The sequence below is a fragment of the Balaenoptera acutorostrata genome, chromosome 4, assembly GCF_949987535.1.
Source record: "Balaenoptera acutorostrata chromosome 4, mBalAcu1.1, whole genome shotgun sequence".
Classification (NCBI taxonomy): domain Eukaryota; kingdom Metazoa; phylum Chordata; class Mammalia; order Artiodactyla; family Balaenopteridae; genus Balaenoptera; species Balaenoptera acutorostrata.
The window spans coordinates 135,933,248-135,948,899 of NC_080067.1; the positions used below are offsets into that span (position 1 = coordinate 135,933,248).

General features: G+C 37.0%; 1 protein-coding gene across 2 annotated transcripts in view; it reads right to left on the bottom strand.

Moving 5' to 3' along the window:
- The window catches only part of LTN1 (listerin E3 ubiquitin protein ligase 1), a 72,245-nt gene that overhangs the window by 3,034 nt on the left and 53,559 nt on the right, over nucleotides 1–15,652 (bottom strand). For both annotated transcript variants that reach the window (XM_057545327.1, XM_007173807.3), the window contains 9 exons: nucleotides 13,074–13,209; nucleotides 12,734–12,878; nucleotides 11,608–11,821; nucleotides 10,887–11,124; nucleotides 10,474–10,548; nucleotides 6,984–7,170; nucleotides 3,341–3,512; nucleotides 2,243–2,463; nucleotides 345–539 (listed from right to left, as the gene is read on the bottom strand). In XM_057545327.1, coding sequence (XP_057401310.1) covers nucleotides 345–539; nucleotides 2,243–2,463; nucleotides 3,341–3,512; nucleotides 6,984–7,170; nucleotides 10,474–10,548; nucleotides 10,887–11,124; nucleotides 11,608–11,821; nucleotides 12,734–12,878; nucleotides 13,074–13,209 — 1,583 coding nt within the window. The remainder of the gene's footprint in view (nucleotides 1–344; nucleotides 540–2,242; nucleotides 2,464–3,340; nucleotides 3,513–6,983; nucleotides 7,171–10,473; nucleotides 10,549–10,886; nucleotides 11,125–11,607; nucleotides 11,822–12,733; nucleotides 12,879–13,073; nucleotides 13,210–15,652) is intronic.

A 15,652-nucleotide genomic window follows, 5' to 3' on the forward strand; every position in this document is an offset into this window, starting at 1 on the left:
GCCCACGTGCTGCAACTACTGAAGCCCGTGCGCCTAGAGCCCGTGCTCCGCAACAAGAAGCCCATGCACCACAACAAAGAATAGCGCCCGCTCACCGCAACTAGAGAAAGCTCGAGAAAGCTCGTATGCAGCAAGGAAGACCCAAAGCAGCAAAAAAAAAAAAAAACCAAACCACGAGTTTGGCAGGTTCAAATCATTTAGGCATGTATCTGTTTATCCAACAAAATACAGTATCTATTTCTACTTAAGCAGAAGAGATATATTTTTGTTTTATTGCCCTTTCAAATAGTAAATCAGCAATCTTTCTCTAGTTTAGAAAGCCAAATGTGTACACAGACACTTACTTGATGGGTGAGGTAAGTGCTTAGCTGCAGCATCCAGTTTCGCCACTGCTGAACGGCTACTCCAACTCTTTTCCCACTTTCTACTGTTATTGAACCCAATGGATAATTTGAAGGCAGCTGTATTATAAGTTCAATAACTATATCTTCAATAGTATAAGTGGCCATGACTTCTCGAGTAGCAGCTCGAGCTTTAACCTGCAACACATGGAAGGTAATATTTTTTTGCCAAATTTCTTTTCTTCCCTTTCATTCAAAAACCATCTTAACAGGTTGACTGCTAGCAGCCAGTCCTCATTCAAACAAAACACGGGTAAACATGTTCACTTATCTGACATGAGATATTTAATAAATAGGTTCAAATACCTGAAATGTTTTATAGTGATGTTACGACATTGAAAGATGTTTCAAAAAGAAATGCACTACTCATTAAAAAGTATGTTTTAGTATATTAGGCTTGTCACATCATAGTTTTTGCATAGACCAATAACAGAATGGGTTATTATTAATTATTCCTTCTTTTCCAAAGTTAACGTATCAAATATCACTTCTATTTAGATGTTTTTCAAGTCTTTCTCTACCACAGAATTCTCCTGAGCTTTAGAGCCAACCAGCAACTGCCAGAATATTTATACCTGATCTTGATTTTCTTACTAGCATTGCAAACTCAACATAAAACACAAATTATCATCCTTTAAAGATTTATTCCTCTGGCTTTCCTATTTCCACACTAAAAACCGTAGCATCATCTTAGAATTCTCCTTCTACCACATTCCAGATATTAACTGATTGCAAGTTTGGATAAATCACCGCAAAATTTCTCACATCCCTCCCCCTTTAAGGACTATTCTCACTGATACGGCCTTTCCTGGGCCCTCCTCATAATGTCTACACATTACAAGTCTCCCTAACTATTCACTTGAACCCAAGCTCCATGCCAATAGCCCATGTTATAAGATTTCAGTCAGAGAAATTTCACAGATTATAACTCTGACAGTGTCACTGCCCCAAAAGAAAAATTTCAGAGAATTCCCTGGTGGTCCAGTGGTTAGGACTCCACACTTTCACTGTTGAGGGCACGGGTTCAATCCCTGGTTAGGGAACTAAGGTCCCATAAGCCACGTGACACAGCCAAAAAAAAAAAAAAGAAAACAAAAGAAAAATTTCAGTGGCTACATAGGCCCAAATATTTTAGACTGTTACTTGAGGCCTTTCCCAATATGGCCCCAATTCATCATAGAAGCAGTTTGTTCTCTATTTACCTTCATGAATCCAACTCCACATGAATACTGGGCTATTCAACATTTCTTAGGCCATCACAGAAATTACATTCCCATCTTCAAGCTTTTTGCTTTTACCATACTGTCTTCTCTATATTAAATGCTTTTCCCCATAAAAAAATCCTGCCTACCTCAAAGTAAAATTCCTCCATAAAGTCTCACCTAATCCCCTCAGCCAGATGAACTTTTCCCACTCTGATCGCAGAGCATTCTTCCTCTTAATGTGCCACTTTCCAGTTTCCAATGCAAAAAAACATTATCAGTATCACTCTTTTCCCTTTATTAGATTGTATGTTATTACAGGACAGGAATCTGACCCTTCTAAACTGTTCATTTTGCAGGTGACTGGCACACAGTGCCTGGCATCTGTAAGTATTCCAATATATATTTTGAATTAACTAATGAATGTTCAAAAACTATTTGGTGGGGGTAAATAAAATTATAACATCATTTTAACCTATGCATTAATTTGAGATTTGATATCCAATAATCTGAAAATAAAGTGGACAATTTCTGTAAATTCTGAACCAAGAGTTACAGTTGTGACGATACTCACTACAACCGATAGACATAACCAATACTGAAACAACTTTTCTAGAAAAAATCCAAGACAATACTAACCGTCATGCCATTAAATAGCTGTGTACTTGTTTGCACAGAAGATATTTCTTGAAAAGAAAGAACATTGCTAACATACTTGCTTGTAAATCTATCTACAATACTGAAAACACGCTTCTCACTACTATTCCACCACAGCCTAACCATGGCGGGCAAGTCTTTTAATGTCATGTGATAGACTGAACAAGCCAAGTGTGGAATATGGTATGGAAGAGTTGAGGTATCTGAGGAAAAAACAAATTCTTAGTTAGTAACATATATTTCTTACATAGAATAACAGACTAATATTAGTATTTTCTTAGAAAATCATTTTCAATTCCTTAACACTAGTGCTAGAGCTCATAAAACAAACATACCAAAGAAACCAGAACTCTAGAGTATTAGCTTTTTCTCACACATTCAAAATGAACAATTAGAATTGTAAAAAGAATGAAAATCCTGAATGACACTGAAAAATCTGCCTAGAAATAGCCCTCTTTATTTCACATGAAAGATCACAAATACAGTGAAACACACACACTTCAAAGAGGAGGAAGAATTAAAGATTCTTTTTTCTTATGAATTATGAAAAAGTCTGGCCTCCTTTACTTTTCCCAGAGCTCACTGATGTGTTATGCAAAAGTTCTAGAATCCCACCTCAGTACTCACAAGACAAAGTCCCATCCTCAGATCTCCAAGGCATTTAAAAAATTCCTATTCTCAGGAAATCACTTATAACACTGCGGCACAGCTAGATGCACGCTGTCTATCCCTTCAGCTAAAATGTGAGCTCCCAGAGTGAAAAATAAATTTTACTTATCTTTGTTTCCCCAGCTGAAGACTATTTATTTACAGGCCTACAAAACATTATTGTATAACAGATACTTGTTTACTGAGTAAAAGATAATAGTCTCAACAAAGTAAGCTTCAAAAATTAATTAAATTCTTAACAACCTTATCCACAAAATCTAATTATATGTCCTATTTAGAGATATACTGAAAACCTGGCACTTCAACATTCTCATAGCCAGGACACACGTCTGGGGTTATTCTCCATGCCCTCAGGGTAACCTGATCTGAACCTAGTCTCTAAGAAAGAACATAAACACACATCATACTGACCTCTAATACCCAACTGGAGCTCTTCTGTAAAGAATGTTTTAGGGTCCTTATTGGAGAGCTCAACAGCTGTCTCTGCAAAGGTCGGATTTTCTGGCATAAGCCTGAACAGGTGATAGAGCAATTTATTCAAGCTTTTTGTTTTTCGAAGGTACATTGAATACAGAGCTCGAAGCTGGTGGAGAGTAAACAATTTTTGTTAGGAAACCCAATTAAACCAAGACCATCAGTAGATATGAACAAACTAAAGTGTAACAGACTGTACAAGAACACAATACAAAAATGAATTCATTTGAACACTGAGAATGACATGGAAGAGTCCTATAAAATACACGCCACAGTCTTACTTTCCAGTTGTCATTTGAAGACACTGCTCCCCCTTCTCATAAACTAGCAGAAGTTTTCACTATCCCCTCATCAGACATATGCCTCTAACATCTTTCTCAAACTGTCTCCCTGTTGATAAGTTCACCCCCACTTGGAGTCTCTGTTGAGAAAAATCTATTCGCCATTCCCCACAGACGATTTGCTCACTCTCCTCCCAAATCTTCCACACGTTCTTTCCGCACCATAATCTCTAATCTTTCAAAATTCTGCTTAAAACTAATCCCATTTTTATGGCTGACCTCACGCTATATCAAACATTTCAGCATCCCTTTATGACAGCACAAACTAGTATTTCAAAATGTCTTGGGGTCTTCTCATTAGTTGTTTTATAAATCAGGAAATTTCACAAAAAATATGGATTTTTTTTCTGGTTTCTTTTTTAAAAACCGGAAAATTTGGCACCACTGGGTGTACTATAGGTATCTATGTGAGACATGTGCTTTAGACTTGTTCCTCAATAATGTAGTTTTCATTTGTTCACATTTACCTTGTAGCTCTTTGGTATTTGTACCTGTTCTAAAATTATTTCTTACACTATGTTTCTTCATAGTACAAATATACCATTTTCTGAACACTATGAATGGTCAAGTACCATAGTCAATGGTCAAATACTATGGTCAAGCCATAGTATTTGGAACTGATTCTTAAAAAATTGATCAAAGAACCTTTACAATGAAGAAATCTGGAGAACACTACCTTTACCAAGTAACCAAACTTAACATCACCAATAAAAGGACACATGACATTCTGTGCTCCTGAGGTGAGGCACTGAGAATACATCACCACTGTGCAGTAAATACTTTTGTTGAAAAGCAACCAGGATCTAATTTTGAGGAAACTACCAGACAAATCCAAATTGGAAGACAGTCTACAAAATAACTGATCCGGTGAATGACACCAAAGAAAAGTAGAGGAATTATAAGCTAAAGAAATATGACAGACAAATGCAAACATGACCCTTGATTGAAACCTCAATATAGAAGGAAATGAAACTATAAAGGACATCTGACAACTGGGAAAATTTAAATACAAATTAGATAATATTACTGCATCGAAATTAAATTTGAGTAAAATATTTATATTACATTTATGTTGAAACATGTCCTTGTTCTTAGGAGACACATGTTTAAATACTTTTGGTAAAGCATCATGATGTCTGCTGTCCACCTTCTCTGTAAATCCGAATATTTTTCAAAATAAAAAGTTGGAAGCAAAGTAGAATTTTTTAAAAAACTTAATACATATATCAGTGGGCTTTTAAAAACACATGTCTATTACCCAGCAATCCCACTCTTAGGTATACAACGCAAGAGAAATGAGAAATATATGTACACAAAAAAAATTTATGCACAAATGTTCACAGCAGCTTTATTCACAATAGGCAAAAAGCGGAAACAACCTAAATGCCCACTGGATGACTGGATAAACAAAATGTGGTATAGTCATACAACGCAATATTATTTAGGCATAAAAAGTAATGCCATACTCATACATGCTATACTATGAATGAATCTTGAAAACATTATGTCATATGAAATAAGCCAGACACAAAAGGCCACATATGTGAAAGGTCCACAGTAGGCAAATCCACAGAGACAGAAAATAGATTAGTGGTTGCCAGTGGCTGGGGGGTTTGAAAGGAAATAGGAAGTGACTGCAGATAGGTAAGGGGTTTTTTTGGGGGTGTGTGTGGAAGGATGTTGAAAATATTCTAAATTTAGATAGTGGTGATAGGTGCACAATTCTGTGAATATACTAGAAACACCAAGCTGTACACTTTAAATAAATTTGATGATATGTGAAATATATCTCAGCAAAACTATAAAAAACACACATACAGGTGCGTGCACGCGTGCGTGCGTGCACACACACACACCTTTGCTTCTAATGCAATCTGATTCACTAGTTTTTTTAAGAAGAAAGTTAAAAACAACTCAGATTAAGGACCAAAGTTTTTAAAAATTTTTCAGTTTGTTTTAAGGATTCCTCTAATTAGTGTTATTTACTGGGTTATGTTGGTTTATCTGTTGACAGCTCAGTTCAATTTCTAGGCTCAGTAAATGTTGCTGTAATGCTTTGTGCCCCCTTCCCCTCCCCCACTCTGGCCTAATGGGAAAGATGAGGCGTGGCAAGATTCTTAATTTCTGAATATAAGATAATGAGAATGAAATTCTTACACATAAAAACTTCAATTTGCTGCAATTTTTTAGAGACCAATATTTTAAGAAACAAATTTAAAAGCTTAACAAGGAGCTCTTGAAATACATCATACAGCAAATTAAAATTAGCTCAAATCACAAACATAAGTGGTAGAACTGAAAAGAAATAAAATAATTTGAACATCTAGATCAGTGTTGCCTCTGTGATTTGATTTTCCCCTTAAACAAATGCAAAAGTGCTTATGTTTATATATTTATACCAAGGTATGGGTTATTAGTAACGTAAATTATAACTTAAGGATTCTAAAAAATCACATTGGAAATGAATGCCAAGATGTTTAGTCACACTTTAAATATGTAATAATTAAGTCTTTTTGTATTAACCTGTCAAAGAAGCCACCTACTTTATTAAACTGATTCAATCAATGTGTTAATCTTTTTAAAAGTGGGAATCTGTCTAAAAGAATTTTTAAAAATGGAGTAGATTTCTCCAGCTTCCTTCTTAAACATGACACAACAGAGACATCTAGTGCCTGCTAAAATAATTTGGTCAAAATAATTACAATAGGATATTTTCATTTAGCGATAATGGTTTGAATTATATAAGGTAGTATTTCACAGATCTTTCTCTAAACACTGATTTTCAAGTAAGGTAAATTTCCAATGATGTAGTAATTGACATCTCCACAAGAGTCAGAAATTGACCAAAGGAAAAAGAATAGCAATATCCGATTCTTTTGAAACTCTTACTGTGGTAGCACAAAATTAAATTATAGAAATCTGGTTTCCTGCAATAAAAGGACTTGGTGGCTACATTCAGCTAGAAAAAAAAATTGATCAAGCACATTCCAGAGATTAATTACTTTTGCAAAAAAACTGAGTGTGTATGTGTGTGTGTGTGTGTAAAAACCTGTGGGAGGATGAGGAAGCAGAGACAGAAATAAATTTAGCAAAATGTCTGAAATTAGCCAGATAAGATTAGATTAAAATGTGAGGCATTTCCCCGTTTTTTCCAAAAGTAGGGGAAGGAAAGGGTTTAGGACAGTAACAGAGAAATACATATAGGACAGAACTGTCAAAAGTCGTCTCATTTTATTTACCTGAGATGAAGCAGCTTTGAAGAAAGTAAGTATTAATTTCCAAGTGAGGAGGTATCCCAGAACATAGCAGAAGTCTTCACTCAGTGGCTTAATAGTAACTATCTGTCCAACAGGAATACACCCCAAAACATTTTCTAGTAAGTCTTCTTGAGTGCTAAGAAGAGACATCAGTGCTGCTGGTGGTGACCTAAGAATCAATGATTAAACACCACAATTTTCTTCATAACTTGTCCCTTAACAAATTGACAGCATGTATAAATTTCAAGCATTTTAAAAAAATCTTTATTTTCCAAAAACCATTTTAAAAGTCTCCCTTTATAGATTCAATTTTGACCCCTAATTCACAGAGGCAGTTACAGAATTTAAAAGACATAAAGTATTATATAAATATATACCTACATTTCCATATTTATAAATATAAAAATATAATTTTTATATTTATAAATATATAAAATATGCTATAAAATATGAACTCTAGAGGTTAGCACTTAAAGGAAAGACCCTTTTACAAAACATATATTTCAACCTTCTGTTTTATAGATGAAAAAAAAAATCAGATACCCAGAGAAGCTAAATTATTAGTCTGAAGTCCCTTGGCTAGTCAGGGGAATGATTAGGGCTAACAAATCCTATCGGGTCCTTTATCATCCTATAAAGGGTAAAAAGACTCTGTTTCTTCAATGAAGTAAATTTTAACATTCACATTAATTCATGACAATGTGAAGTAATTTTTTTCTTTACCAAAGTACTGCACTCATTAACACTTACAGATGAGCTTATAAGATTCTCAAAAAGTGAAATACTTGCATGTATCTCCTGTCAAACTCCCTTCTCTATGACATTCTAGCTTGGTTCTCTCCTTTCACCTCTGTGATCTTTCTTCCCTTGTGGTTTCCTACTACCAGTCCATCAACAAGTCTTCTTTAAGCTTCTGCCCTTAAGTTTTTACCTTCAACACCACCATCTCCTGTACCAACCCTTTTCCATTCCATACCAACCGTCATTAGACTTTACAAACAACAGCTCTCCACTTTCTACACGAACCTCCATGCACTGCTATGACTTCTGGCATGGCCTCCCTCTCTGCTTGCTTCTTCGTACAGTTTAGGCTTTATACTATTGCCGGAATCAGCTGGTGGTATCCCATCTTCTACCAAACAATGCCCCGATTCCTAGAAAATGTCATTTTGAAGGCCCTTCATTACCCTTCCAGCTTCATCTTCCACTCTACCCTCCTTGCCTACTCCACACATATTCATTTATACTTTTATTCAACAAATGAGCACTATTCATGACTGTTTTAGGCCAAAAAACCTGGGTCTGTGAATATAGTCAGGAACAAGAGACAAAAATGTCTGCCTTCACAGAGCTTATATTCCAGTGGAAGAAGATCTAGACAATTAAAAGATACGTTAAATGACAACTACTCAATATTCCCCAAGCATTTCCTGAACACTCATGCCTCAATGCCTTTGCACATGGTGTTCGCACAACTTTTCCCTGCCCTACTAAAATGCCCCCTAATCTGAAAGGTCCAGCATAAATGTCTCTTCTTCACGAGAATGTCTTCTCTTCCTGGCACAGCAGCTGTGTCCCTCTAACATCATCCTTTTTCTTAGCACTTGTCATACACTGTCTTCTATTATAGGCTCCCTATAATAGAACTCTTTAAAATACTGTTTACCTAACACTGTATTCTCCCCTCAACGTTTAATTAATACTTTGCACAAAGGGGTGCACAATAGATCTCTGAATTGATATACTCTTTCCACAGCTCCCATGTGGCCAAAGACAGTTTTACTAAACGGTAGCAAACTGAGAATGATTTACGAACAATTAAGAAGAGAGAGTAACTATCTCTTTGGGTGAACTCTAAATTTCATTTGTATCTTACAGATAAACTTACAAGATCTGAAGGAACATATACTCTAAATTTAGAACTTTTGTATTGCCTCAGTCTTCTAAAGTCATTATGATGGATTATGAGCATTTAATAAAGCAAACTACAGATGGTCCCCAACTTATGACGGTTTGACTTACAATTTTTCAACTTTGCAATAGTGTGAAAGCAATAAGCATTCAATAGAAACCACACTAAGAATTTTGGTCATTTCCCAGGCTGGCGATGTGCAGTACACTACTCTCTTATGATGCTGGGCAGTGGTGGCGAACTGCAGCTCCCAGTCAGCCACGCGATCACGCGGGTTAACAACCAATACTCACAACCATTCTTACCCAGACAACCATTCCGCTTTTCACTTTCTGTATTCAATAAATTACATGAGATATTCAACACTTTATAAGATGGCTCTGTATTTGATGATTTTTTTTTTTGGCTGCCTTGGGTCTTCATTGCTGCGTGCAGGCTTTCTCTAGTTGCGGTGAGCAGGGGCCACTCTTCGTTGCGGTGCGCGGGCTTCTCACCACGGTGGCTTCTCTTGTGGAGCACGGGCTCTAGGAGCGTGGGCTTCAGCAGTTGTGGCGCACGGGCTTAGTTGCTCCGCGGCATGTGGGATCTTCCCAGACCAGGGCTCGAACCTGTGTCCCCTGCATTGGCAGGCGGGTTCTTAACCACTACGCCACCAGGGAAGTCCCCGTGTTAGATGATTGTGCCCAACTGTGGGCTCATGTAAGTGTTCTGAGGCTGAGTAGGTGAGGTTAAGCTGATGTTCAGTAGGTTAGGGGTATCAAATGCATTTTTTGAAATTAATTAATCAATTAATTTATTTTTGGCTGTGTTGGGTCTTCGTTGCTGCGCGTGGGCTTCCTCTAGTTGCGGCAAGTGGGGGCTACTCTTTGCTGCGGTACGTGGGCTTCTCATTGTGGTGGTTTCTCTTGTTGGGGAGCACAGGCTCCAGGCACGCGGGCTCAGTAGTTGTGGCTCACGGGCTCTAGAGCGTAGGCTCAGTAATTGTGGCGCACGGGCTTAGTTGCTCCGCGGCATGTGGGATCTTCCCGGACCAGGGCTCGAACCCGTGTCCCCTGCACTGGCAGGCAGATCCTTAACCACTGCGCCACCAGGGAAGCCCTCAAATGCATTTTTTTTTTTTTTAAGATTTTTTTTTTGATGTGGACCATTTTTTTTTTTTTTTTTAATGAGGATCTTGAATCAGATGCGTATGTTTGATTGATTGATTGATTTTGGCTGTGTTGGGTCTTCGTTTCTGTGCGAGGGCTTTCTCCAGTTGTGGCAAGCGGGGGCCACTCTTCATTGCGATGCGCGGGCCTCTCTCGTTGCGGAGCACAGGCTCCAGACGCGCAGGCTCAGCAGTTGTGGCTCACGGGCCCAGCCGCTCTGCGGCATGTGGGATCTTCCCAGGCCAGGGCTCGAACCCGTGTCCCCTGCATTAGCAGGCAGATTCTCAACCACTGCGCCACCAGGGAAGCCCATCAAATGCATTTTTGACTCAACACAATTTTCAACTTACAATGAGTTTATTGGGATGTAAGCCCGTAAGTCAAAGAAGCTCTGTATTAAAAAAAAACTTACAAGGCTGGTTCTTCTTCTTCATCTCCATATGACTTTAGATTATCCTGATCATATTGTGGGAATTCAGGCATCAATCTGGAAGTTAGGATATTTAAATATATTAAACGGTTCATTGTTAAATCATGCTTAAAAGCAGAAAGACCAATACTTATTTTGTAATGAGTATATTTTTTTTACTGAGTTTTTTCTGAAATAACCCATTATGGCCAGGACTATCTAAATGTAAACTGTGCATGGAGAACAGTGACCTAAAAGATCAAAAACTTGGCATCCCTGTTATTGAAATGCATAGTCAAGCTTACTTTGTTGTTGCTTTTACTGTGACTTTTTTTAATGACTAAAAGTTAAAGCTAAATATATATTCCATTTTTTTTAGAACACCACAACACTGATTCAATTGAAAGAATTCTTACTTGTATAGCATATGATAAACAGCAATTTGCACAGGTCGAGCTCTGTAAAGGAGTAATGGGGCTAATGTATTTAACAAAGTCTGGAGATATTCTGGCAAGTTTGTTTTTTGGCCAGCAACCAATCTTGCAGGGAGTTTTTGACTCAATAGCTGATCCTTTGGGATATAAGTTAATGTTTCACACATGGGCTTCAGCATTGCATTCTGAAATGATGTTTCAGATGTATCTCTGCTTTCTCCTGATGACAAAAAGGGAAGAAATATTCATACCCCAAAACAAAGTGAGTAATACAGCTTGACCCATTCACAGACAACCAAATGTTACTTAAGAAAATGAAATAAAAACTTGACAAACATTAAAGCAGTCCTAACTAGAAACATGAACTGAATATAAATTTCAGATAATCTCAACTATTTAATGACTTCTATTAGCTCATCCTTAAAAAAAAAAAAAAGACATGTGAGTTAAAAAAATCTATTCTTGTTATCTGAATAAGTATTATTTTAATTTTCAGTGGTCTTCGGATGTCTTGCCATTTTTCAATTCTTGTCTGTAAAGCAGAAGCATATATGATGCTTCTGAGATGCCAAGCTTTCTCTCTGGCTCTTTTACTATTTTGCGCTGTGTGACTTAAACATCCAGAGTTGTTTTGTTTTTTTTTTTTTAACTTTTCAACAAGTCATTTTCAATGAATCTCACTATTATTCCCTTTTTCACTTGCCTGTAACAGTTACCAAAAGAGGTAAAAGCAAACTGTGGATGCCTGGAGAAAAAAATTCTTTCCATTCACTGATTAGATTTACAGGAAGACTGCCAGTGGTATCCAGAGTTGTGGAATCAAAAAAAGCACTGAGTTCACAGGTCAAATCACAGCTGACACAGGCAAACAGTTGTACAAGTGGAACAGAATACAATATCTGATTCTCATTCGTTGTCTGAAGAAACAAAAATTAAATAAGTAAGCAGACTTCTAGAATACTACAAATCAAGGCAATAAAGTCCCTTTCATTTCTCTAAATTTGAAAAGAAGCAGTTGAAATGCATAGTCTCAGAAGACATTTATATATTTTACATCAAAATAACTTCGTTTCAAAATTAAATACTAGGAATTATCAATAGAATCAATCCATTTATTCTGAAATGTTCTATTTTATTTCTAAAACTATGAAAGAAAATATTATCAATTACCATTTACCAAGTTGAGTACATTAAAAGCACATTTATAATCTTCTCAGGAGCCCTACAGGAGCCCTAGTAATTGGGCATTGTTAAACTATTTTAAAATAAGGAAACTGAGGCTCAACTAGGTAAACTTTAATACTCTAAGCCACACAGCTAACAGCAGGCAAAGCAGAGATTCAGACAAATTCAACCCTGACTGACTTGCTATGTGACAGCCCATAAGTATTACACATCTGGTTGCTTTGGGTCATAAAAAGAACACTAATTCCCTCTGAATTTGCTTAATCTTTAATGCATTACTCTGGCAATACTGAAACAGTACATTTTAAGAATAATTTAATTAGAACCAAAAGACCTAAAAACTTGTCATGAAAAGATAAAACCTTAATGGGCTGTATTGCAAATATTATACCAGAATGAGCTAATGGAGAGAACATTTTAAAAGCATTAGCAGATTTGTTACTGCATGATTTTGACAGACATTAAACCTCCATCATTTTACTGATCTGTCAAGTAGTAGCTGGTGTGGAACATATCTATAAAGTGTTTAAACATTTGCAAAGGAGCTAACTACGATCATTACTTGAAGAAGATTAGCGAATAGTTCTGGTACACAGATATGCACGAAGACCCAGTAGCTGTGATGATCCAGCAGGTTAATTTACCTCCAGCCAAGCCAACATGGAGCACATGATGAAGTCCCATTCACTCTCTGCCAAAGGAGATGAGCAGTATTTCAGAAATAGGGAAAGGAACCGGATTATTTCTATATTTACACCCAGTATCTCTGGACTTACTTCTGACAGATTACTGTGATAAAGACAAAAACAAAACATTGAAGAATTACATAGACATTCAAGTGGAAACATTTAAATCTCATATATTTACAACAGACTGACTGAAATGTCTACCATCTTATTGCTCTACAAAACTGTGACTATAAGATACATAATCTCAGTCCACATCATAAATAGAGGGAAAAAAACTGTATAAAGTATTACTTACCAACTGAAAAGAAAAATATCTTCATGATCTTTCTTCCAGGTTATCAGAATTTTTAATATACCATGTAATAGCTCTCCATCATCTATGCTTTTGGTTTGCAGACAAGAATTGAAAATGGCGAGATGTCCAAAACCTCCTAAAGCAAAATAAAAAATTAAAAATGTTTTTAATTGTATTGCTACTATAAAAAAGAAAGTCTACTTTGAGATAGGTTAAAAACTTTCTTCACAAGTGTCCAGGTTAAGAACTCTGAAAATTAGGGCTTACATGAAAGAGTCAACGAATGAGCTTATAAACTCCACAGGGCAGGGGCCCTGTCTCCACACCCAGCACAGAAAAGAAAGTGTGGAAGGGAAGCTGGGAAGCAAGTAAATGATACTGTGCATTAAACTAACCTATGCTACTTTTTTGTTTTCTTAAGTATAGGACTTATTCAGCATACCTACCTCTCAAAAAACAAACAAACTTTAGCTAGAGTGCAAAGTTAAATAAAGTTGGAAGATAGAACATACTGTTTCCTAATTCATACATTCACTCAGTAAGCATCTACTATGTCTGGAAAGTTCTTAAGGGTTCCCTACTCTTTAGTATCCCTGGTTCCTCCTTATCCTTCAACTCTCAGCTTAAATACTGCCTCCACACTGAAATTCCCAAGTATACAAAGTATGCACCTCCTCATTTCTCTAATATCACTTATTTGTTGCCTTTATAGCACTAATGTTTGTTTGTTTATTTATTTTGGGGGGAGGAGCTCTACTTTTTTATTAAAACATACAATGTTATATTAGTTTCAGGTGTACAACATAGCTTTTCTGATATTTTTATACATTACAAAATGATCACCATTGCAGTAAGACCAGTTACCATCCATCACCACAGAAGGTTGTTAAAATATTATTGACCTTATTCCCTAGGTGTACATGTTTACTTATTATCTTAATTAGAAAGTAAGCTCCGTGAGAGCAGGAACCTTGTCTGTTTTACTTACCACTAGCATATGTCCCCCTAGCATGATGCCTGAGATCCAGAGACATTTATTTTGACTGACTAAATGAAGAACAAATAAATGAGTGAATACAAGGTACAATGTTAGATGCTGGGGAGAGAAAGCTGAACAAAATCCAGTCTCTGAAGGGACTCATCTAGCAGTATTGGTAGACTTAACAAATTAGAATATAATACGGCCAAAAACTGAGAGCCCAGAACAGGAAATCAGATTGAGTCAGAAGAGGCTTCCTAAAGTTGGTGTGTGAACTGGGATTTATCAAAAGATCAAAGTCTGCAAGCCTAGAAAAGGGACACTCCAAGGAATGCTAAAGCACAAAGTTGTAAGAAAGTATAGTGTTCAAAATTCATGAGAACTTAGCATGGTCAGGGTCCAGGATGGAAGCAAAAGAGGTAAAACCGGAGAAATAGTTGCAGTAAGATTGTAAAATGTCTTATAGGCCAAACTAAGGACTTAGGTTTTTATCCTGTAGGCAAATGGGAACCAAGGGAAAAAGCAAAAATTAATTAATTAATTAATTAATAACAATGTAATCTTCCTTTAAAGGCTGAGGAAGAATTTTTTAAAAAATCTTCCTGACAAAATAGAAGAGGCTCAAGTTTAATCAGAAACAACTGATTTTCTAATAACTGAAAAGTATTTCTTAGCTAATTCTGTTTTGTCACTTTGGCTGGAAGAACAAAATTGACTGTCAAATCTTAAAAACATTCCCGTTCCTGCTGGCCTCTGCACAGCTGGGCACCTCTGGTCTGTGTGAACAGCACACAGCTGTGTGGCACCGTGGTCCTGTCTCCTGCCCCTTCCCCCTCTCTGCCATCCTTCAGTTATAACCCGTGCTGGAGAAACCACCTACACTTCCATTAGGTAATCCTCTCTTCCGTGCACAATAAGTTCAACTGTATCCCTGTTCCAGAACTGCAAATCCCAACCTAATCCCACAGTTTAACTATATAAGTGAGCTCAACGGTAAAGTTTAATGCCACAAAAGTTTATTTTTGACACCGGCTGGCCCTTTGTGCTATCAAGGCAATTCTGTTTCATTGTGTTCTTTGATGGACATATTCTTCTTCCACTATTTCAAACTTTCCCTACCCTTCTTAAAATCTACAATCCAGTTTTTACTTATTAAATGACCTAAAGAGACATGAAGCCATGAAGTTCCCAACCCCCTCTATACCTACATGTGCGTCCATCCTACACCGTTCCTTATCTTGTCTCCACCTATACGTGGTTGGTATCTTCTAACTGCTCTAGATCCAGCCCTACATGCCCTCCCCTCTCACCTTCTCAGTGGGAGCTATTGTCAGTTATCCCGTCTCTATTTTCTATTCCCCCTCCGTCCCCACAACATATATTTCCCCTTTGACCTTGTGTTCATCTCCGGCTTTCACCTCTTTCAACATCCCTTTCTGCCAAACACGCAGAACAGACTATCTGCTCCCATTTTCTCACCACTATTCATTCCAACAATGCCAAAGCCAATGGCTGGACTGTGGCATTTAACGGGTGATGAATATTACCTAAAACTCTGCTTTTGCTTATTTTTTATCTTTAGTCCTTATTCTCAAATGTG